Source organism: Belonocnema kinseyi, chromosome 3 (genome assembly GCF_010883055.1).
Source record: "Belonocnema kinseyi isolate 2016_QV_RU_SX_M_011 chromosome 3, B_treatae_v1, whole genome shotgun sequence".
NCBI classification, from domain to species: domain Eukaryota; kingdom Metazoa; phylum Arthropoda; class Insecta; order Hymenoptera; family Cynipidae; genus Belonocnema; species Belonocnema kinseyi.
In genome coordinates this window covers 9,741,566-9,768,121 of record NC_046659.1, presented here as the reverse complement: position 1 = coordinate 9,768,121, position 26,556 = coordinate 9,741,566, and the positions used below count along the sequence as shown (strand labels likewise).

Here is a 26,556-nt window from a genome sequence, read left to right as displayed (position 1 = left end):
TTCAAATGTATTTACACATACATATACATATTTCAATTAAATGAGTAAGCTCCTTGTAGTTTCAGGGGATATGGTTTTTCATGCGTTGCGAGAGTTTCCAAAGCCCTGCAAGGATTAAAATTTCGTGGAAAAATATGAAGCTATGGTTTTTGATGTATTTCAATCCGTAGTAATCAAATTTGTACTTAGATCATTTTTCATTGTTTCGTTTTCTAGTTTTGAAAACCCATAAGAAAAACATGAAAACCATGTTTTTTACATTTTTCTCGAAAAGTAACGGGGAAAATCCCCAATCTGACTTCGGATTCGGATTCAGCAACGAAAAATACATAAGAATACACCTGTCTGATGTTCTGCTCAGAATACTTTTTCCTTTTTGTAGGCCTGTGTAATATGTGCTGATAATCGAATAGCTAAAGTTAAAGGACGAATTATATTTCTAACTGATTTAATTATTACTATAAAAGGTATTAAAATATATGGAGTCCGTTGAGGAGTTAAATGAACAAATATATGGAAAGAATTTTTAATTTATACAAATAATAATAATAATATATTAATTGATAATGAAAGAACTATATGTCTTGTAGAATTCAAAATATAAGGAAATAAACTAACAAGATTATTTAATACAATGAAAATAAATAAGGATTGCATATAATATTCTCAATCAATTTAATGAAAGATTTATTCTTCTACCAGGATCAAAAACGGAAAATAGATTTTCTATCATTTAAATTTTATGTACTTTAAATTATTGTTAAAAAATTTCATAATTAAAAAATATAAATTATTATGTATGAAAATAAATGTAATAGTTAAATATAGTAATAAGAATAATCAATTTATTGATTTTATTTGAGGAATAAAAATATATTAAAATAAATTAATTATTTTAATATGACATGTTAATGTTATAAAATTCAACAATTTTTTATTCATTGTAAGTATTTATATTTATTATTTATCACTATAAATGATTTAAAAGATGATTAGTTTGAATTAAGATATCTAATGATTTTTAAATTAAATTAATTCAATTTAAAAATATATTCCAGGCAGTTCATTCAATTGCAAATGGTATAAATCTATGATTAACTCCACAAATTTCTGAACATTGTGCAAAAAATAAACCTGAGCGATTAATTAATAAATTTAATTGAATAATTCGTCCAGGTATCCCATCAACTTTAATTTCTATTGAAGGTACTGTAAATGAATGAATTACATCATCTGATCTTACTAATATACGAATTTGTACATTTATTGGCAAAATTAAATGATTATCAACAGCTAAGAGTCGAAATTAATTTAAAGAATCTAAATTTTTATAATATAAGATTCAAAATTTAAATTTTTGGAATCAGGAATTTCATAACTTCAATATCATTGGTGGCCAATTCTTTTAACTGATATAATAGAATAATATATTTCATCATATAAATATAGAATTTTTGATGAAGGAATTGATATTAAAACTAAAACATAAATTTGAAAATTTGTTCAAAATATTTCAATTATTTAATTATCAATATTTAAATTAATAAAATTAGTAAAGAAAATTCTTATCATTACATAAATAATAATAAATTTTGTTATTAAATTAAATATTAAAGTATAATCATTAAATTTAATTAATCATTCTATTAATGGAGAAGTATAATCTTGTAAATTTAAATTTAGTTAAGTATTTATTAATTTAAATATTTAAATAATTATTTAAATATTGTATAATTATATTAACTTCATTATAAGAATGTTTTAACGGGGGTATATTATTTATTCACTTAACCGATGAATTAAAATAATTTTCATATAACATTAATCGAAAGGAAACAATTCTCTCTCAAATAATATAAATTAATAAAAAATTATAATTAATGATAATAGTGAACCAATTGATAGAATTGAATGTCATAATAAATATGAATCAGGGTAATCAGAATATCGTCGAGGTATTCCTCTTAATCCTAAAAAAATGTCGAGGGAAAAATTTTTAATTTACTTCAATAAATATTGAATAAAATAAAATTTTTAATCATTTTTAATTTAATGTTAATCCTGTAATTAAAGGGTATCAATGAATTATTCCTCCAATGATTCCAAATATAGGTCCTATTGATAAAACATAATGAAAATGAACAACTACATAATAAGTATCATGCATAACAATATAAATTGATGAATTAGCTTATGTTACTCCAGTTATTCTTCCTATAGAAAATGAAAAAATAAATCCTAAAGATCATATAATTGATCAATTAAAATTAATTTCAGATCCATATATTGTTGCTAACCATCTAAAAATTTTAATACCTGTAGAAATTGCAATAATTATTGTAACTGAAGTATAATAAGCTCGAGTATCAATGTCTATTCATACAGTAAATATATGGTGACCTCAAACAATAAATCCTAATATACCAATAGAAATTATTACATATATCATACCTAAAGTCCCAAAAGTATTTTTTTCTCCACATTCTATATAAATTATGTGAGATGTTATTCCTAATGCTGGTAAAATTAAAATATAAACTTCTGGATGACCAAAAAATCAAAATAAATGTTGGTATAAAATAGGGTCTCCTCCCCCTATTGGGTCAAAAATGATGTATTTATATTTCGATTAAACAATAATATTTTAATAGCTCCAGATAAAATCAGTAAAGACAATAATTCTAAGATTGTTGTTAAAGAAATAGATCATAAAAAATAAAGGAATATTACATATTTCAATTACATTAGGTCGTATACTTTAAATTATTGTAATAAAATAGTTCATCCTTAAATCAGAAAAATTCCATATAAATGTAAACAATAGACAGTTAAATCAACAGAAATTCCTGGATGTCCTAAATCTTATTTTTTAATAAAAAATTTAATGATTAATCAATAAAATATTTTTTAAGTCAAAGTTTAAAAGCTTCATTAATATTATTTTTCATTAATATATAAAATTGCGATTTTTTTCTTTTAATTATTGGTATTTAAATATATTAAATAGGTTATCTTGAATTAATTTTTCATTTTTGATAAGAATTCAAAAAATGGTACCTTTTTTAACCATTAGTTATTTATTTAAATTAATAAATTTTATCAATTATTTGAATTTAAAAATATTTATTGTGTTATTAATTTATTAATCATTATTGGATCTTTAATAAGTATTAATTCACTTTATTAATTAAATTTAATTAAATTAATCATAGGAATATATTTTATTAACAATATAATATGAATGTTGTAATTTTAATAATTAATCAAAAAGTATTTAGATTTCATTATATAATTTATGCAATAATTTTATTAAATCTAATCTTTTCATTAATACATTAAAAAGCTAATTTTGTAAATCATTTAAATTTATTAAATAATTTTTTACTTAAATGTATGTATGTATGTATAATGTTAATAAAACTATTAACCTTCAAGGTAAAACTTATAAATTATTTTATGAATTATTTTAAATTTGGCTAATATGACAGAATAGTGTAATGAATTTAAACTTCATAAATAAAATTTAATATAAAATTTATATTACAAAATGATATGCCTGAATAAAGGATTATTATGATATGATAAATTAAGTAATTAAAGTTTTAATTAACCTGGCGGACCGAAGGAACCAAAAGGAGCCTCTACAAAGTACCTATAAAGACCCCACTGAGTACCCCTTCGGTTCCTTCTTTTAAAAACTCAAAAAACAGCAAGATATACTTTTAAATTGTTGAAATTTGAATTCTACGTTAAAATTTGCATCAGAAACTCACGGAGTAATCCCAATACTTTTTCTTGCAGTGTTAAAAGCTTTAAAAAATAAAATACCTGTCATTTACATGGCACGAAGGCGGCTTCAAGTGTATCTTGTTTTAGTAGCAGTTAATAAGCGTTTCGTTAGTAACTTCAAGAATTTTGTCTGGATGCTAGCGCCACGCAGTGGCAACGTCAGCCAACAATGCTGCGATGCAAGTGGGAACAGTGAAGCACTGTCCTTGAGGTTACGAGACGGGATGGCAGGACTAAAGATAAAGAATTTGTTCAAATTTTCATTTTTCATATTATACTTATTGGAGAAGGTATTAAATTTGTGTAAAATTAGACATATAAATTATTACATATATTTATTTACATTTGAGCACGTAAAAGCAAAAGGGAGGCTCTTGCGGGCTATCCGGGAAAATAAAACTGCAACTGGTTAAGCGCGAATGCGAGTCACATAGGTTGTTGAGAGCAAAAGAGAAACAACTTTTCGATAAGAGAAAAATGTATACTTCAGGAAGTTGTGAGGGTAAAAGAAATGGATATTTGTTTCGTTTTTACTCTCAAGTAAAATGCCTTGCATTATTGCTCTCACATTTGTCGCGTTGCATTTTTACTTTTCAGGAACATTATTAAAATAGTATACAACATTTTCCCGTTCTTCCAGCCAACACACTTCATAATAAATAGTTTGAGCAATTGAACGAAGGGCTCCTAATATTGGATATATGGAGTAACAAGATCAACCTCTAATTATTATTGAATAAACTCCTAATCTCAAAAAACATAATAATAATAGTAAATTTTAATTTAAATAATGTGAATTGTAATAATTTGGTATAATTAGCCGTATTATTAATCTCTCTAGATGGTTGTAAAATTCCTATATATCTAACTTTATTTGGCCCTCTCCGAATTTGAATGTATTCTAATAATTTTCTTTCAACTTTTAAATGGTTGAAATTCGGATTCTACGTTAAAATGTGCATTAGAAACTCACGGAGTAATCGCAATACTTCGTGCGCAACATACTACTTGAGCTATTATAGATCCGAATTTCAGCAATTTAAAAGTTAATCTTGCTATTTTTTTTTAGTTTATTAAGAAGGAACCGAAGGAGGACTCAGTGGGGTCTTTGAGGGTACTTTGAAGAGGCTCCTTTCGGCTCCTTCGGTCCGCCAGGGTTAACCACCCTTGACTAAGGATTTACACTCTTTCACTCTACATTCTTTCAAGTCTTTTGAATTCTGCAGCATTCTCTCCATTTCTTAGACTTCACATGCAATCTGTTGATTTTTTAACAATATTTAAAAAAAAAACATAACATTTTTTCATCTGTATTCTTGACTGGGGAACAGGAAAATGATCGGAAATTAAATTCAAACACCAGGAATTTACTTCTGATCGTAGTTAAAATCAAGTTTTAGTTATTTAAGTGATTTCGGTCAATTTAGAACAGTGATTTTTACCTTATCTACTGTTTAAGGGCATGTATGTGAAAATAGTTATTTGTTTACTTTAGGACAGGGAGTTTCGGTAATGGAATATAATTTACCTTCGGACAGGGAATTTTTTACATGGAACGGGAATTATAAAAAAAAACTGGAATTGAGAGGAAAGGAGTTTAAAAAATCCCTGTTCCAAGTCAAAATTCGTCACAGTTTTAACGTTCCTTTATTTGCGGTTTAAAAAAGAAATTACTTCAAGAAATATTTCTAAATTTTCGGGTGGAAAATCGACCTTTTGTAGTTTAAATTTCAACAATTTAGATGTTTAATTATTCTTCCAAGTTGAAAATTCATTTATTTCGTTAACAATTCACGTACGTTGTTAAAAAATCGAAATTTTTGTTAGAAAATCGACTTTTTTGGTAAAAATTTAGTTTTTTCTTTAAAAGTTAATCTCCTTATTAAGAAATTATTTTATTTTCAGTTGAAAATTCAAGGATTCCAGTTGAATATTCACTATTTTAGTTGAAAATTCATCGTTTAGCTTAGGAATAAATTTACATGTTTGAAAAATAAACTTGTTAGTCGAAAAGTAATTTTCTTATTCATTGTGCTAGTTTAAAATCAAATTTTTTCCTTTCAGATTTAACTATTTGATTCAAAAATGTTCTCCTTTGATCAAAAGTACAACTATTTCGTTAAATTTCATCTGCATATTTTGTTGAAAAATTTTTTTTGTAGAAAATTAATGTTTTTGTTTAAAAATTTGTCTTTTTGTTTTAAAATTAATCTTATTGTTTAAAAAATTCTCCTTTCGGTTGAAAATTCAAATATTTCAGTTAAATATCCATAATTTTAGTTGAAAATTCATCTGTTTCGTTTAAAATTACACTACTATAGTTCATTTATTCTGTAATGTTTTGATCTGTTTTATTAGAGGATGTTTAGAATGAACGCCATCATTTAAAATAGATGTTTGAGTTTTGCTACAAACATAAATATATTACATTTGGTTTTCTGTGTAAATTAAAAAACTTGACCTGGAAACACTTGGAAATGACCGGGAATTGGAAATCGTCCGCTAAATCACCACCCTGATCTTTGAATTCTCTTGAATAATTTATGATATAACGTAATTAATTTTTTGTTTTTCGAAGCAAATTACCGGTTTTTTAATTAACATCCCTGTAATTTTCCGGTTCTTTCTCCGGCCAATAAAATTCCCAGTTAATTTCCTGTCTTTCCCGTTTCCCCGGTCCAGTCGCAACCCTAACGATCTTTAAGAGAATTAAAAATATTACCAATTAATTCTAACAAATCGAGAAAAATCTGCAAAATTCGAAAGACTAAGGAATTAGAATATTAATTTATACAGAATTTTTCTGAATTAAAAAAACGTGCGCTCCCTAATCTAGTAGCAGTTTATTCGTCGAAAAAAGTTTCTGAATTTCGAAATAGTTGAAAAAATTGCATCTTTTGAATATAATTCAGAAAACTTAAAATAAATTAAAATATGTCCTAAATATTTCAGGAGAATTATATCTAAGAAATGGTGAGAATTCTGCAGAATTCAAAAGACTTAAAGGAATTTACAGGGATTCAACATGAATTCTAAAGATTGTAAGAAAATTTGGTATACGCGATTCGCATAGAGCGAGATACTTTAATAATATAAAACTTTCTTGCATACGACAGTTATCCATTCAGAAGGCTACCATTCAGATAATAAGTCCTTAGGTCTTAGAGTAAGCGAGACAGAGAGAGAAGTGACGTCAACCATAACGTCAGCGAGGCAACGGGGCCCGATGCGCGTATCTCCAGCCACTCGATTCTGCCCTCTCCATAACGGCATCTCATGAAACTCTCGGGGAGTACGGATATAAAAACCGGGAAAAAGCGAAAATCAATAGATCAGCTGCAGCTAGGTATCCCATTAGCGGGAAACATAACCTGGTAGTGCGGATGTAAACTTAGAGTGAATTGTACAGATGGTATGCGCACAGTGTTCAAATAAAGATATATGCCACCCACATCATGGTAAGTGGTTACTCTTATTGAATATGTACGGTAACCTCTATTAGACATGGCAGAGCCAGCATACCGGCTGTGACCATCAGACAATCTCGCTGCACGAGCGTCTTTTACTCCCTCTCTATTTTCTCTTCTTCTCTTCTTCTCTCCTTTGATCCGATATGCGAGACACCGGCTATCATCTCCGGTCTTTTTAGGCGTCTCTACCTACCACATCCGCTCACCGACCACGAAAGACACTTCAGATATAATCCCCAGCGCAAGTCGACTATGTCACTCGCTGTTTCAGAGAACGTGGCGCCGCCGTCCCATGATGACACCTCAGCAGACGTAACCCAGTCTTTAGTTCTCTACATCTACTAACGAGGAGGAAATTATGTTATAGGTTCGAAGAAGTAGGCAGAAACGCTCAGAAAAACGGTCGATGAGTAACAACAGCGGTCAGTATTAAAGGAACGAGGCTATGCAACTGAACCGATTCGTCTACAGTATCCAGGATGAATCTGACAACGACCGCGATTCGAAACCGAACTAGAAGCGTTACTTTTCCTCGGCGGTTACAGCACTCGCCACCGAGACTGCCCGAATGACGTCCCTGAGGTCCTACCTAGTCCGGCAGAACCCGACAAGTCTCATTGTCTCTGAAGGGAACTTTCGCCCGACAACGTACTACCGCGATTTTTAGTGAGGTCGAGACATCAGTAAGCAGCTCACCATGTAAAGATCGGGATTTCTCGGATCTCATATGATTTAACAAAAAGGCTTCAAGATTCCTAGTAGACCTTCCTCATCTCGACCGTTTCCTTTAAGACTAATAACCTGAAAGAACTAAATTCCTTTCCCCTTTTTCCTTTCCTATTGTTTTCCTATTGTTGTCCTTTCCTCAGCAGTCCGCCATCTTTTTCGAGAAGTCCCTGATTGGACTTGATTGGACCCGTCCTGTTGAAACTAGCCAATCAACGGAGCTGACGCAGAAATCCTACGAGTTAAAGGGAAGACTACGACGAAGGAAAGATTTTCGTCACATGGTAATATTGGCTCGACGGTGCCCAGAGCTCCCGGGAAGACAGGCTAAAATTGCTATTCCTCGCGCGGTGTGACCACGCCCGATCGCGTGGTAGTGAAGTGTCATTTTTCTAAGGATAGTTGGTGCGGCTCAAGACCGCGCTCAAGACGCGACATTACAAAGATAGGGCTCGTGCGACTCCGATTATGACCTCGGAAAATCGAGGTGGGAGACCCTAATGAAACTTAAAAATACATGTGATTGTGCGTACGCGTAATGGACGCTTCACAGCGATAGTATGCACGCGGGGGTTTCGGGCGGCCATACTGGGCTGGCTGCGGGTCTCCTAATGTAAATTTTCAAAGTTTCTGTCCACGTGTCTCATTTTGTGTGTTTTTTTTTTCAATTGGTTTCAACATAGTAATTTTTGTGAATTCCATTAAGTGAAGATCGATGTTTAATCGCGAAAGACGGTACTCTCTCACTCAAACGATCCCACCCCTGCGTCCTATCTCATTTAGGTTAAGAGTGTGAAACTTCGGGTCACTTGTCAAATTTTAAGGCATTAATGGTGCCAGCAAGGCTCACATAGGGGCAAACCGTTCTGGCACCTGTAAAGTAAATTATCGAGTTTCGAGGGTAGTTCTCGAATCGGAAAAGCGTGATTCACGAACACGGTAATTCCGGCGATGTTGAGCGAGCAATTTGGCAGGTAAGTGGAGCTGTTTGATTATAATTAGAGTTTTCGTTTTGGGCCTCCTCTAGCAAGGTGGGAAATCAGAAAAACTGGAAAACTCGGTTATAATACATACCAGATGTCTAGTTTCATACTTTAGTCGCACGCACCGACAGGAGTTGCTTTTACGCCTGCGCAACCTCTTCTGCGCACCTACTCAAGTGCAACTACATTTACGCCGAATGCACCCTCGTCGTTTACCGTCACCCCGTTAGAATGGGCATATATTACGCTCGCTCTTACATGTCTATCTCCCTCTGTCCAATTCCGTCCATAACTAACTCGCCAACACCCTCTCGATATTACCAAGCGAAATACTACATACAAAGTAAGCTAAAGGGGGTAGCCGATCTACTGGGCCGATTTCATTCAAACATTTTTGAAAATATTCTGAAAAGACTTGACTATCGCATGAACCTCGGTCTTGATTCTTCATGAATGTTTATTAACAATTTGATCTAGTTAATGTTCAAATAAAGTGAGAAAAAAAGAAAATAACAAAAATTTTCACAATTTGTTTATTTGTGCTCTTTACGAAAAATTTTGGTTTTTGTGTTTCAGATGACGCGAAGTTAAAAAATCATCGCGACCGTTTTTCAACAAAGCGTCGTCAGATCGCCCAGAAATTGGCCGGGTATTGATGAAAAATAAATAATAGATTTTTTTCGTTAGTTAATAATATGTCTTACGACATACTAAAAAGTTTTAAATTTTAATTAAAAATAAATAACAAAAAAACGTTGTTGAGTAAATTTGGTGATAATTGAGAGAATTCAAAACATTTGATTGAATTCCGTATAAATCAGGGTTAATAGTTCCGACGGTCTTTGATTATTAGCAATAATGTACGAATGATATAGGCTCACTGAAAATATTTGTATTACCCTCACAAAAATTCGGTGAACCTAGTTACATTCTTATTTTTCTATTCATCGAATTTCGGCGAGGCACTATTGTATCTCGAACACTTTTAAATAAAAAAATTGATGTTTTCAAAAATTCAACTGAAGCCCACCCGATTTAAAAAGACAAACACATTTGTAATGTTGCAACACTTGCAACTAGGGGTTCACCTACATATAATTACAATGCCCTGTGACACCCAAAAGTTGCATCGGACCCAACAATTTTCGGGGAATTTTCTATTTGAACTTTTATTTCTATCCGCAATTCGGAATGAGATATTCTGACACTCTGCACGCGCGCATCCAGAGCAGGATTTTGGAGGCTTTTAGAATCATTCAAAATTTAAAGATTACCATTTTTTTGTTGAATACATTTTAAATTTGAAGTTAAATTATTTTAATTTAAATTCGTTGAAAATAAATAATTGTTTGATTATTCTTTATACATTCAAATTTGTGTTTAAATATTTTAAAACATTTTCTTAAAACTATATTTTTTTACTGAAAAGTCACTAACTTTTTCCAGGAACCTTAAAAAAATTAATTTATTATTCGGAATGAGATATTCTGATACTCTGCACGCGCGCATCCAGAGCAGGATTTTGGAGGCTTTTAGAATCATTAAAAATTTAAAGATTACCATTTTTTTGTTGAATACTTTTTAAATTTGAAGTTAAATTATTTTAATTTAAAGTCGTTGAAAATAAATAATTCTTTGATTGTTCTTTATACATTCAAATTTGTGTTTAAATATTTTAAAACATTTTCTTAAAACTATATTTTTTTACTGAAAAATCACTAACTTTTTCCAGGAACCTTAAAAAAATTAATTTATTATCTTGCACCCTTAGAAAATCCTTAGAAATCTACATAATTTTATTTCAATCATTTCAAAAATCTACATTTTAGTGAACATTTCTTGGAATCTTCACAAATCTTAAATTATCTTTGAAAATTTTTTTAAACTTCTAAATATCTTTTAAAATGATTAAATTTTTCCAGAAACTTTCATTAAATCCTGTGAAACTAAACAAATTTCCTTAAAGTCTTGGAAATGATTAGTTTTTTCTTATTTTAAAAAAATCTGTTCTATCTTTATTTCGTTTCACATTTTTTAACATTCTTTGAAGTTTTAATTTTCTTTTCAATTCGTTCCAAACTTCTGGCTAGGGTATATTGTAAACAAATGCTGCTCAGGAGTCGACACACGTAATAAATGACCTGTAATCTGATACATCACCAAAGCCAGACTAGGTTGACGCCGAAATCCTAAAAAACTGTACAAGCGTCGCTACATCTTTATTGAGTGACATCAAGAATGCCTTGTCGGCAGAAGAAAAATCACGTGGGATATACTTGTTATTGTATTTTGTATTGTGAGCGGGTTGGGGGGGGGGGGGTACGCGAGGGCACCCCCTGACTCTCAGGCAATGACCTGGTGTATACTTGAGATGTATGTGAAATTTTATCACTTGACAGGCATCGACCACTAACCGGTAATGACCTCAGCCAAACCGCTATTGACCGGACTAGAAGTACATAGAATACCGTGGCTCTTTGAAAGTAGAAATTAGGCTAGTGATAATAAAAAGTTACATATCGTCTTTGGGACATTCTCTGGATATCCTAAATTATAAATTAAGAATATTCCATTTAAAGAAAATTGGGATATAATAAGTGCATCCCCGAAATATCCAAATTTATTCCGTGATCTCCTTGCATAGCTCTGTTTTAATGCTGTATCTGATGTGAGGAAATTAATTTGGCTTAGTCGTACATATCGATCAACCGATACGATAAACAGCCGATCCGATCAATATGCTCAGTCTATCTGCGCAAACTTCTCGTCTCGAAAATGGTGGTGGATATGACATTCATTTTTTAATTTCAAACCTTCAAATAAATCGAACTTAATCAAAAATATGTAGAATTACCAGAAATTGGATTTCCGTATCTTTAATGGTCGTTTTATTGTCACGATCGCGAAATAGCAAAAGAAGGTACATTGAATTTTAATTGAATTGAATTTTGTACTTTAATGCAAAAACTATACGTGCCCTAACGAAACGTTTATTTATAAACTGATTTAAAATTTTTAACATGTATCTTACGTTTTATACAATGAAGACTATGCTTACCACGAACTACGATCTTTTTAGGATCATTATTACTTGCACCTCTTCCTGGAAGACCGTTGTTTCCATTTAATGACTCATTTCCTTTATCTGCTCTCACAAGATCATTAAGAAAATTTATATAACCAATAGCGAGTTTCAGAGTATCTACTTTCGAAAGTCGTTTCTCGTATGGTAACGTAGGTATGTGAGCTCTCAAACCCTCAAATGCGTCATTTATGCTTTGCATGCGTCTTCGCTCCCTCATGTTTGCAGCTTGTCGTTGTTGAACAACCTGGCGAGGGCACTTTCCAGTTCCAATATATCGGCGAAAATTCTGAGGCTGCCTAGAAATATAAAAAGTAGCGATATACTAACACAGTATTCACTATTTTATTTATTGCATAATGGGTTTAAAGGAATCCCTTATAACGAAGAAGTATTATAAAAAAAACTTCTCACTCTTACGTTCTTACGTTCCGTGCATATATTGAACTCAAGTACCTGCGCTCGAATACAGTCTGAAAAAGAAGATACAGCAGACAAAATAACAAAAAACGAGAGTAAGCATTTTATTTTATTTTCAGAAGTCTTCAAATCAGAGCTCACTAATTTTGTTACGTTTTGGCTGACAAGACAATTTTATGCCTGGCAGATACTTGAGATGTCGTTTTTTCTTCGTTTTCCATCAATCTTACGCAGGGTTACGGTCACTACGGTCAATCGATCTGTCCTCCTTAGCAGAGGGTCTGCACTTTATTACTCAAATTTACCATGTGTTTTATTTCAAATATTAATCAACTTTTAATATTGTAAAATTGATTAATTTTATATCCCGATAAAACTTTAAATTAAATTTTTAAAATGACAAAAGTTTTGGACAGAGCTCAATGAACATCTATAAATGAGAGCGACAGAGGATGAATGCTTGAAACACTTCTCTTAGTTTCCTTTGTTTCTCTTTTCCCTTTTAAAAGCTTTACATAAAAGTAAAAAATATTGACCTAAACTAGTTGAACTATGAATTCGGTGAATTTTGCCTGACTGATCAGTAAAAATAGTTGAATAGAATTTCAGGAACCTTTTTTTTACTAAAAAATCAGTGAAAAGCTACTGACGTTTTCGTGAATAGTAACTGATTCTCAGTGAATGTTGACTGTTTCGAATAGCTAGAAGTATATGACTGGAATTAAGACATACAACATTTAGTATTTAATTTTCAAAGCAACTTGTAACGCGTGGGCTTATACAGACTCTGATTAACGCAAGTCAAACTCACATTACGAAATTACATTTAGGCTCTTGCTACTATATTTAAAAATAGAATCCCTTAACAAGCCTGCTCGCGCGGCGAATTTCCAGTGAAAGTAAAGAGAAAAAAGACCTCTTCTTATCAAGCAGAGTGAGAACCTCCAGTCAATTAGGGCATAGCGCGCTCCACTGGCATGGAGAGACAGTAGAGCTTGCCATCCGAATTCCCTGCTACCCGAATTTCGTCCAAGAATCCAAGATGGAAGGGTCATCGGGTCGAACCGTCTGATTAATTGACTTTTTTCACTTGTGCGTGGCGGGAATATGGTTTTTTGGTTTATGCTCCAGAGGAGAACGATCTCGCGTTGTGAAGTGTAAGTATTTGTTACCCGCTACGGGCTTCATATAATAGTTCAGGAATTCGCAATAGTGTCTCGTGATTGAGTGATTTTATCTATTTAAGGGATTAACAAAATGGTTTGTTTGTGCACTAGTTTTACTTTTTTGATTTCAATGAACATTTTTTTTTTAATATTCATTAATGTGAATAACTGTAGCTAGGTGTTTATCAATGAAATATTAACCTTTGCCCAAAGTTCCTATGGTAAACAGTTTGAAGCTATCTAAATCCTTGGTGACCAGTCCATTCAGAAATTCATTTAAATTAATTCAATTATCAGGGTAAACTAAGAATACAGATTATGAGTATTTGACCTGATATTAATAAGTTTTAAAGTAATCAAAATAAAATAAAGCCATGGTGCTTACCGATACTTTCTTAAGGGCATGTGATATTTACAGTTTCCCCGGCTTTCTTCCACAAAAATGAAAATATTTAAAAACTGAATTCGGAGATGCTATAAAATATCATAACGGACGTCCCCGGACTCTTTTTTGAGGGATAATAAAAAAAAATTATTGTACTAAATAAAAATTTTATGCATATGCATTATTTTGTGGTTACGTCATTTTCCATCTCTGCCTTTCGATAATCTGGATATTATTTATGAAATAAACTTTTTTGATTGCCTGCAAACAAGGTTAGTTCCGGGAGATTAGTTACTATGTTTATTTGTAAGTCCAAAGTTTTCGGCCAAAAATATTGTGTAGTTTGGAAGTAACGCTCGGGTCAATTGTAACACACATAACCTCGAAATATACACGCACGTTGTTAGCAATATCAAAAACTTTTGGATAAAAAAACACAAAAAAAGTGTGTGGGGACGTCCGTTAGCATGTTCGCTATCATTTCCCAACTTTTAAAGACAAAATGTTTATTATTCTAGAAAAAAAGCCGGGGGAATCTAAAACTGGTAAAATCGACAATTTTCTATGTATCACATCCCCTTAAAAAGAAATTAAAAGGTAATTATGATTTTACAATGTTTGAAAATATGCTATTAATGAAGGTTAGGAGCACCGATTTTTCTGGCAATTGCGTTGATTGTCCAAAATAGCGCTGCTGTCTTGAATTTATAATTTTAAAACTCTTGAGTCACTATGTACTATTCACACTAATTTATTCTAGTGAATTCTAGTTGACGAAAAATAAATATCTCAATTCAAATTCGAAACAATAACTGGTTGTAAGTTTCTTTTTTAAGTACTATTTTTTTTTGGTTGTGAGATTTTCATCCTGAAATTTTTGAATCTAGTGGCGACATCTTCGTAAACCCCGAAAATTAAAATAAAAAATTTCAATAAAAATACGGTTATAATATATGGTAATAATATAATAATTATTATATTCATTTATTATTGTGGTGTATACGTATAAAATTGAAATGTCACAAGCCACTTTAAATAACTTTTTTTAATGGAATAAATATTCCACAATATTCCTGTGTTAAAAAAAATCATTTAACATAATTTTTATTTTGTTAAGTCCCGAATTTGGTAAACTTTTGAAATGCCTAGATGGACGTAACTCAGATTGTTTCCAATATTTCGCTCAGAGTGCGCTCTGAGTTCGCGGAGGTGTTCATTCTATTTTATGTATACTGCAACGATATAGATTTTTGGGGTGCTAGAGCCCTCAAAACATATACGTTTCGTTACACAAGGTGTACCTCGAAAGCTAGTATCGACTAGCTAGATATCGATTCGATATATCGATTGATCGATGTGTGTGTAAATTCAAATTAGAATTTGAAGTTTAACTAATAACCATAACTTAGAAATTATAGAATAAGAACAATTTAGAAGAAAAATTCATTATTTTAAAACTCTCTCTCTGTCCTGAAATAATAGAAAGAATAAGAATTACAGATTAATTCGATAACAGGGAAATACGTTTAGACTACGACGCAATAAGAATAGGTTAGATTCGTAGCATTCCTAAAGATGAGTCACATAGCTATTTTTAGTATCAAAACGTGCCTTAGAACGAATTTTGACAGGAAATGGTATTATAAACATCCGGTCACAGTTTGAAATTTGTACCGAAATTGTTTGGATATGTCAATAAACGAATTGGTCATATTGCGTTGTAAATCTAATAGGTGGAGCCATGCGACCTAATTTTTTATTTGTAAACTGACTGCTAAATTCAATGACGTCAGCGATTTTATTGGCTGAAAAGGGAAAGTGGAAGATTTCTCCGCCCAAAACAGAGTTTATAAAAACGCGCGCACAACGGAAAAACGCCAGATTTTGCATCTCCGAAACCGCATATTTAATACTAAACCTGCGACACTTGATAGTGTATAATTGAGTTTTTTTGGACTCAGAAACTTTGTATTGTGTTTGAATTTAGTTAATTCATTTGAATAGTTGTTAAATAATAAACTGTTATAAATAAGATCAATTGTAAAACGCGAAACGGGACGCCGCGATATAAATAATTGTGATTTGTGACTTCTGAGATAGTGATGGTGGAAATGCATATTTAATAAATTGTGAATAATCAACTGTTAAATTAAGTGTTTTTATTTCAAATAAGTTCCTTTAAATGGTTCTCGTTTCAACGAATCAGCGGCAACAACGATCCCGTTCAGATGTCCAATCAGAGAGCAGTGAATTGTCGATAGAAAATCTAGGTGAGATTTGGGCATTACAATTGGTGACAGTGGTGGAATGTGTTGCACCATAAATAAATAAATCAAATAAATTGAAGAAAAACTGGGTCACTGAACTACTGACTCACTGATTGAAATTCAAGGCTGTTCGTCTTACCACAAAGCTGACTACTCCACAGATAAAAGGCGCTGTCTTATGAATCTGAAAAATGAATGGAACAGGATTACCAATTTATAACAATAAACATTAGAGAATAAAAGCCGCAATCTCCTACCAGAATTTTGGGGTGGTTTTATACCCGATAGCATAGGGTGTCGACAATAGCACCAAGGTTGTTAACGGTTAAATAGAGACCACCAAACTATTCCTCAATAACCGTAGGCCTAAAAGGATAAAATAAATTTTTAATAAGAAAATCCATACCTCAACGTGGAAAATAAAAAATTGATGCTGAATTACCTGCCCGAAACGGAAGCTCAAGCAATTCAGAAAATTTTCCTGGAGCAATGAAGAATTGAGTGAATAAATGTGAAAAATTAAGGTTAACAGTGTTGTGAATTTTATTCTGCACTATTAAATGGATTATTTGTCTGCAAAAGATTGTCGTCAAAAGAGTAAGTCTTTAGAAATTTTCTTTGTAACATGGCTCCGAATAGGAAATGTCGTTTAGATAATAATGCGAAAGATGTAAACGAAGCATCGCCACCGAAAAAAGCTAGACGAGACAAAAATGAGAGTCCTGATGGACCACCCGCCATAGATACTCAAGAATTGCGATCCAGATTAGTAGTGAGCGAAAATCCTTCTGATAGTGATAGGACAAATTCTTTGAGTTCAGATCAAAGTGGCGACGGTTGTAATGATTTGCAAAGACATGAGACTCAGGTCCGGGACTCCCCCTCTGTTCCTTTATTACCGTTAAATCTTATTTCTGGACCCGAGAAAATTTCGCGAATAGTCAGAGATATGATACCGGAATTTACAGGAAAAAATATGTCAATTAAGTTATTTATGAAATATTGTAAGGCTGTTATTGTTATATTGGTATGAACGATCCTGGCGATGCACCTTGCTTAACTATGATGGGCTTGAATAAAATTACCGGCGAAGCGCGCTATCATATTCAAGATAAAAGCGATTTGGAACTTAATGACATCTTAAAAACTCTGGAACGTATTTACGCCCAGGAAGAAGATGTAAGTCAAATTTTACAGACTTTAGCTAACGTTAAATGGAAACCGGATAAGTCAATTCAAGAATATGGGGCTCGCGTTAATCAAATTTTCAATAAATCAACTTCTCAAGTAATGGAAAACACCCCCGGAGTAAGAGGTATGGGCCGTTGTAAAGCGTATAAAGAGACCGTGATTGGCAATTTTTAGGCGGGTTAGATTTCAACATTTATATGGCCATTCAATGATAAAGAAATTAACACTTTGGATGGTGGTATTGCATTAGCCATTGACGCCGATCAAAAAGTGAAAATTTGGAGAAGAGTTCATGGATCTCTGTCTGGCTCCATTCCATCTACTTCATCGGGATCTAATTTAAGGAATAAAATAGGGCAAGAATTATTAAAGTGTGTAGTTCATATGCGAGTAGAGGATGATACTAAGCCTGTACGAAATTTAGAGTCTATGCAGTGTTATCATTGTAAAGAATTTAGACATTATAAGCGAAACAGTTCAAAAAAGATTAAAAGAAATGTAAAGGACAAAGAGAGGAAGGATTGTAGTTATTGTTGTCGAAGTAACATCATCCTCTCACTCGGACAGTTTAATGAATTCGATCCAAATGCGACAGTAGAATTTGATAATTTTTCTTTTTCAATGAATAAGGTGATCTTTTTAATTGATACTGGCGCTGGAGTGAAGTTAATTAAAGAAAATGTGGTGAGTCCCACAGTTTGGATAAATAAAAAGCGAATAATTCATTTGGTTGGAGTAGGCCCGGAAATGGTTTCCACTATCGGTGAAATCAGGTTGATCATAAGGAGTCTCGAAGCTTCTTTCGTATGAGAATCATTTCCCATTCCACAAGAAGGTATCCTTGGTATTCCTTTTCTCAAAAAACACAACACCATTGTAAATTTTGAAAGTGACTGTCTTCAAATAGGAAATGTTAATTTTCCGTTTGACTCCCATAAGACAATCAGTTTACCTGCAAGAACAAAGAAATTAGTAACAATTCAATTAAAAGATACTAAATTAAAAGAAGGTTACATACGTAGAATTCAGTGTGGCCCTGGAGTTTTCGCTGGTGAGTGTTTGATTTTTAATAAAAACGGAACTGCCAAAGTCTTCTTTATAAATTCCAATAATCAGCAAATAAATTTAATAATACCACCAGTTGAACTTGAAGAATATTTTGAAATTGATTCTGAGGATTGTAAACTTTCTGCTGATGAAAGAAAACAGGCTTCTAGATTTTCTGAAGTTTTGAAAATTCTAAATCTTTCTGATTCAAATGATGAAGAGAAAGAAAGTCTCTTCCCAATATTTTTTGATTATTCTCAGCAATTTTATCTTCCTAGTGACAAATTGGGATCAACTAATGTTTTTGCCTATAAAATTGTCACTTCCGATAATAAACCGGTAAATATAAAAAATTATCGTCATCCACCTATTCATAAAAAAGTGATTATGGAAAAAACTAAAGAATATCTTCGAGATGGAATAATTCGAGCAACAGTATCCCCATATAATTCTCCTGTTTGGGTCGTTCTGAAATAACCAGATCCTCATGGTAATAAACAATGGAGAATGGTGATTAATTATCGTGGATTAAACGAAAAAACCATTAGTGATTCTTATCCTTTACCGCAAATAACAGAGATATTAGATCAATTAGGAGGAGCTAAATATTTTTCTGTTATGGATTTAGCATCAGGTTTCCATCAAATACCCATGGATCCCGAATCCAAAGCAAAAACTGCTTTTTCTACTCCATTCGCTCATTTCGAGTTCAATAGAATGCCATTTTGCCTTAAAAATGCCCCTGCTACCTTTCCAAGGGTAATGGACCGAGTTCTGACTGGTTTACAAGGAATTGATCTATTTGTGTATATGGATGACATTGTCATCTATGCCTCATCACTTATTGATCACAGTCAAAAATTAAAAGTTCTTTTAGGTCGTTTAAGAACATCGGGATTATCTTTGAACCCTGAAAAGTGTTATTTCTTGAAAAAAGAAATAGTATATTTGGGACATATTATAACCCAAGAAGAGGTGAAACCAGATCCTCGAAAAAAGGAAGCTGTAAAGAATTTTCCTATTCCAAGAGGAAAGAAAAATGTTAAACAATTCTCGGGGCTTGTAGGTTACTATAGGAGGTTTATTCCAGATTTCGCTAAAGTGGCTAAACCACTTACTCAAATTTTGAAGGAGAGCACTGATTTTCGTTGGACATCTGTAGAACAAGAAGATTTTGAGATCCTGCGTGATAAAAACTGTTCCGAACCATTGTTACAATAGCCTAACTTTTCAAAACCGTTTGTATTGACAACAGACGCTTCAAATTACGCTCTTGGAGGTGTCCTCAGTCAGGATAAGATTTGTCAGGACTTGCCAATCGCTTTTGCCTTAAGGACTCTTCAAGGAGCTGAGATAAATTATTCTACAATAGAGAAGGAACTTCTTGCTATTGTCTTCTGCGTCAACTATTTCCGGCCTTACTTATATGGTCAAAAATTTGTCCTCGTTACTGACCATAGGCCCTTAGTTTGGCTGCATAGCATTAAGGATCCTGTCTCGAGGTTGGCTAGATGGCGAATTAAGCTGAGTGAGTATGATTACGTGATTATGTATAAGTCTGGAAAAGTGAATTCCAACGCTGATGCTTTGTCAAGAAATCCACTGAATGATAGGGGCCCTTTATTATCTACTTTGGATTCCTTCGATTCAAAGCTGATAGCTTTTGTGGAACTTCCAGCTTCTGATAACGAGATTGAACCAGAAGAGTTAATGGAGCGAGTGTTTGCTTGTTTTGAGGCTCTAGATGTCAGAGCAACGGAAATTAATGTTACTGGGACTGAAGTGATTAGTGAAATGAATAATCCAGACTCAATCTCTTAGAATTATCAAATAGCCACCCAGAATCAGAGTACCGAGGCACCACGACTCGCGACTTCTGTTGGGTGTAGCCTGTTAGGAACCCCGTTATCGGTCTGCGCCAATGCACCACAGCATTTTGGTCCAGATTCGTGGGGATGGAAACGCGCTAACCCCGGTAGTTTAGGTGGTCCTTTGGAAGATAAGGATTCAAACCGGAGTTGGGAGATTCAACTCTCAGTGATGACAGTCTTATGGCTTCACCTGATGAAGACCTTAACGACCCAGTTCAGATACCTTCATCGGCTGAAAATGGTTTAGCTCAGGTGTCCAAAAAGCAGAAACCCTTGATGTCCACATCATTATCGGCTCTGAGTGGGTTGTGGGGTGCGGGCGTTGGACTAAATTCTTCTGCCGTAAAGACGCAAAGTGAATTGTGCGCTTTGCAGGAGATGCAAAACTAACACAATGGTGAGAACAGTGCTGCTGTTCTTGAAAAGATTCCTGCATTGGTCATCTCAGACGCCTGTGTATCATACAGTAATGCCAAAATTTATATGGGTAAAGGCCATATTGCTCATTTTGTCTCAGCCGATGGTTCGATGATGCCTGAAACTAATAAAGAATTAATGAGTCATAATTTCCTCCGAGTTGAAGATTTTTTAGTAAGTAATCCTAAATTAGGTGAAATAGTAGTCTTCGCCCGAAACAATAGGTATATTTTTGCTTTGATTGTGAGGAATAAGTATGATGATCAGCTTTTCTTGTATCACATATCTAGTGCAATTATTGCAACTAATGTCAAGAGCGTGAAGATTTCAAAGAAGGGAAACGATTTGGATCAGATATCTTGGCTTTCGATTGAGCAAATGTTTCGGCAGTATTTTGTCGGGTCTGAATTATTAGTTTTCATCTGCTCCGGTGAAATAATTATCCCACGACGTCATGAAAGAGATGACATAATCAAAGAATTAGACGAGTCTGCTGTAGGTGGACATAAAGGTTCCTCAAAATAATATTGAACGCTTAGATCTCAATATTATTGGGATAATATGAAGGAAGATGTTAGAAGAATCGTTGGTTCATGTAAAAATTGTTTAAGAAATAAATTGGTTAGAAGGAAAAATCGTCAACCAATGTTGATAGAATTAATAGGTGAGTGTAACGCTCTTATAAGGATTAGCCCTAAAAAGACTAAAATTGTCCATTTGGATAAGTTGAGACTCAAATCATATCCATGCATGGAAGATTAAGATTAAAATGACAAAATGGATTTCAAGTTTTGTCATTGTAAAATCAAGAAATTTTGAAAAAAAGAAATTATTCTTCTAAGAGTCATTTTGGAATTAAGGCAATTTTGAAAACTATAAAAGATAAAAGTAGTTTATAATTTAAAATTAAATTTGAATACAAAAATATTATCTACATAATAATCATAATGAAATTTTTAAAAAAATTAAAAATATGCAACTTAGGTGAATAGTAACATTCGTTGAAACGTCGGCTTTAAAAATCTTACTTCTTTTCTTCTAGAGTATACATATAAATCACATTTTTCATGAAAAATTTAAAAAGGAGGTTAGAAATTTAAAAGCTATTAAGCGTCAATACGAAATGAAAACTCTTCACCTTCGTAACAAAAAAATAGGAAAACAAGAGGGTGAATATAGAATTTAAAAAGTGGAATGTGAATTGTATATATAATTGGTTATATTTATAATTAGTTATCATACATATAATTAGTTGCTTACCATTTCGAATGCAAAAATAATAAGATTAGTACACTCCTAGAATTGGTGGTAAAAAGCTATGAGTGCTATAGCTTAATTCCTCGGTTTGCGACTATCTGCAGACCTAATTAACGTAAACAAACATTTTACAAACAATTTAAAAACAAAGAAAAGTAATTATAAATTAATAATTTTTATACAATATAATATATGCATTATTGAATACTTATCTGATCACGAAATTGCAAAATAAATTTTAAATACTGCCAAGTATCCCTGGTCCTGGTGATTCTGAAAGTATTTCATTTATTTATTGAATATATAATGAACAAAATTAAATTTAATATTAAAATGATTTCATGCGCTATTTTTACTAGGTTCAATCGTGATAAATATGATAACTTAAATAAAATCGTTAAATTTAAATTCAAAAATGTTTCGCGGGTAATTTCACCTTAAAATTAAGGATTTCCTTTACACGAAAGATAATAATTTTCATTTTAAAAAAGTAAATTGCTGAGAATAACATTGACATTTTTTTAATATTTTTAAATATTATTTTATCAATCAGTAGTGAAATTTCTTTTTGTTAATACAAAGAATTTTTTTTTAAATTGTGGGGAGTGAGGGCTTGCGCATGCCAGTCTCTGATTGAGGTTATGCAAGTCAAAACAATTTTAAAAAAAGGAGAAACTAAAAACGATATTAAAATTGAGAAGGAAACTGTTGAATTATTTTTTAAAAATATTAATAATTTTGAGAGTTGGTAATTTAAATTTTTACCTGCAATTGATATTCCGAAAAGTTGGGTTCTTTTCCCCCACTACAGAATCGGTGAAGCTCGTTCAAATCTTCATTCCTATTTTCTATAAATTTTATTAATTGATAAATAATCTACATTCTAGATTCGCTCTCTCATTTTTGTAATGTTGAGAAAGGGATAGTATAAAAAATATATGTATGTAACTACATTAAAATTTTATTTCTTTAACCTTATTTGAAATTTCGAGTTAGTTTAAGATTTATCATTTTCTTTTCTCTTAATTTTAGGTTGCCGCATTTTAATTGTATTAATTGAATATTTGAAAACTGATTTCCTCATTTTCTTCTTATAATTGGTTTATGAAAACAAAAAATAAATAATCTATTCAGAGTAAGCTTAGAACCATATATCCATAAGTAAAGTTAAGTCACATACCTTTTGGGTCAAAAAGTCATAAAATTGGAGTTAAGTAAACATCCCAAATGATTGATCGGAAATTAGAGCATGAATGGCCCTTTTGACTTACTCACGGGAAACCCTAAGCACTTGAAAACTCGTAAATTAACTCTTGAAATTTGACACTTAGCAAACTGAGAAAACGTAAACACACATTTAGGAACGCGAATGACGTTTGAGAAAAAGGCTGTCTCCACCCTGTAGCAGCCTTTTCATTAAGCGGGGAGGTGTAACAATATAGATTTTCGGGTGCTAGAGCCCTCAAAACATATACGTTTACTTATACAAGGTGTACCTCGAAAGCTAGTATCGACTAGCTAGATATCGATTCGATATATCGATTGATCGATTTGTGTTTAAATTCAAATTAGAATTTGAAGTTTAACTAATAACCCTAACTTAGAAATTATTGAATAAGAACAATTTAGAAAAAAAAATCATTATTTTAATACTCTCTCTCTCTCTCTGTCCTGAAATAATAGAAAGAATAAGAATTACAGATTAATTCGATAACAGGGAAATACTTATAGACTACCACGCAATAAGAATAGGTTAGATTCGTAGCATTCCTAAAGATGAGTCACAGATCTATTTTTAGTATCAAAACGTGCCTTAGAACGAATTTTGACAGGAAATGGTATTATAAACATCCGGTCACAGTTTGAACTTTGTACCGAAATTGTTTGGATATGTCAATCAACGAATTGGTCATATTGCGTTGTAAATCTAATAGGCGGAGCCATGCGACCTAATTTCTTATTTGTAAACTGACTGTTGAATTCAATGACGTCAGCGATTTTATTGGCTGAAAAGGGAAAGTGGGAGATTTCTCCGCCCAAAACAGAGTTTATAAAAACGCGCGCACAGCGGAAAAACGCCAGATTTTGCATTTCCGAAACCGCATATTTAATACTAAACCTGCGACACTTGATAGTGTATAATTGAATTTTTTTAGACTCAGAAACTTTTTATTGTGTTTGAATTTAGTTAATTCATTTGAATTGTTGTTAAGTAATAAACTATTATAAATAAGATCAATTGTTAAACGCGAAACGGGACGCCGCGATATAAACAATTATAAACAATTTTGATTTGTGACTTCTGAGATAGTGATGGTGGAAAGGCATATTTAATAAATTGTGAATCATCAACTGTTAAATTAAGTGTTTTTATTTCAAATAAGTTCCTTTAAATGGTTTTCGTTTCAACGAATCAACGGCAGCAACGATCCCGTTCAGATGTCCAATCAGAGAGCAGTGAATGGTCGATAGAAAATCTAGGTGAAATGTGGGCATTACATATGCGCTTGAATTTCTTGGCGTGTGAATGCGCATTAATGTATAAATTGTAAGTGGCGTCAAAGATATATCTTTGGTGGCGTCCATGTTTATAAAAACATGATAGAATAATGATAGAATAAATAGAATAAAATAGTCAATTAAATACAAAAGTCAATAGAATAAAAAATTCGTCATATTTGATCCATAATGCAATGCATAACTACTTTTCTGGGTGTATTCGCTGAGGCCCGATGTGGTGTCTGTTTAAAAGCAAGCCATTATCATTCAAAACAGTTTGAAACGTTTGACGAGTCAGTCGAAAATGTAGTTTAAAATCTGCAAATAAAACCAAATTTGCGCATCACATAAACATTCTGTTATTTCTACCAAATTCTATTTATTAAAAAATAATCATTTAAAAAAAAAGTATTCAATTTAAAGAAAGAAAGAATATTTGCTAATCCAAACATGTTAAAAGAACATATATTCGATGCTGATAAGAAGATGCAGTTGGTACAAGAAAAAGATTTGATTGCTATAGAAGACACAACATATTCTTTTTCGCCCAAATATCGGTGTTAATTTTAACAAAGAATTTCGTAATTAAACAGAAACTTGGTTAATTAACGGTAGCAAACTTTTTGTTCCTTTCACTAAATGCTGGCTGATTGCAACACAATTTTATAGAAATAACCAACGTTTTTTGGATGACAAAGTATCCCTAACAAGGTTCTTCTAAAGGCCTAATTTTACTACTTACTTACTTAATAAATACTAGCAATAAATATTTTGTAAATACCATCCGGCAATAATTTTAAAAATAGAAGTGTAGATGGGGCAGAATACGTCAAGTGTCCCCACCTAAAAGTAATTTCTTTAGATAGGGTCAAAACTTGGATGAATTATTGTCCTAGTGGATCTAGAATTATACACTAAACTATAGCCTAATTTATTTAACGGTTGCCAATATACGCTAGTGTAACTTCTTTTAAGATGAACCGATTTGTCTTTTGTTATAGTGTTTTGGAAAGCTCTTTTTCATGTACTTGAAGACTATTATAACAATATAATTTAAAAAAAAATTATGTACAGATATTTTTGAAATTAAAGTTGAAATTAATTTTTGAGAAAAAAACACATTAAAAAATTTTTTCTTTTTAAAAAAATAGATTTTTTATACTTTTTGAAATCATGTACAATAAAAAGTGGGCCGCACATTTGTTCTTGCACACATTAAAATTTTTACGCTTGTTCTGAATCAAATGAAAGATATAAAATGAAATATATAACGTAATTGTCTTTTGTTTCAGGCGTCATTCACTCTACTGACACTATTTTTATTAACTATTTGCCGCTATACTTTCCTGTCCTGGCATACTTCTCATCTTTACCGTTTTCTTTCCCATGTGTCTACTAGCGTCTCTTCTGCACCACATTCTTTTAGAATTATCTCGTTACTTACTTTGTCCGTTAATTTTACTTTTATCCTTTTCTTGATAAGTCCATGTCTCGCTACCGTATAGTACAGTGGGTACAAATATAGAATTATGTATTGCCATTTTAGCTTTATTTGATATATTTTTACTTCTCATAAGGGGACCTTCTTTACCAATAACCTTCTTATCTTCGTTTATGCGCCTATCTGATTCCTCATCTATCTTCCCGTCCCTAGTAAATAAGCTACCAAGGTATACGAACTTATCAACTTGTTCAATTCTCTCATCATTTAATAAGATATTGCATTGTGTTTTCTCACTCTTTCCTTCGAACACCATAGTTTTTGTTTTATTTGCGTTAAGCTTGAGGCCCATGCTCTTCATGCTTGCATCTAGTTTATTGAACATTCTTTGTAAGTCTTCGATAGACTCTGCCATAACAACCTTATCATCTGCGAACGCTAATCCACGTATCCTTACTGTTTCGAGATCCACACCCTCTTCGTCGAAGAGAGCCATTCTTAAACACTTGTCCATAAATAATATAAATAACCATGAAGACATAACG

The 26,556-nt window shown here is 32.2% G+C and overlaps 1 protein-coding gene across 1 annotated transcript in view; it reads right to left on the bottom strand.

Annotated features, from left to right (window-relative positions):
• Positions 1-26,556, bottom strand: part of LOC117169710 (pancreas transcription factor 1 subunit alpha-like) — a 468,910-nt gene that overhangs the window by 170,704 nt on the left and 271,650 nt on the right. Inside the window, exon 2 of the mRNA XM_033356210.1 lies at positions 12,027-12,349. Within this exon, the coding sequence (XP_033212101.1) occupies positions 12,027-12,349 (323 nt within the window). The remainder of the gene's footprint in view (positions 1-12,026; positions 12,350-26,556) is intronic.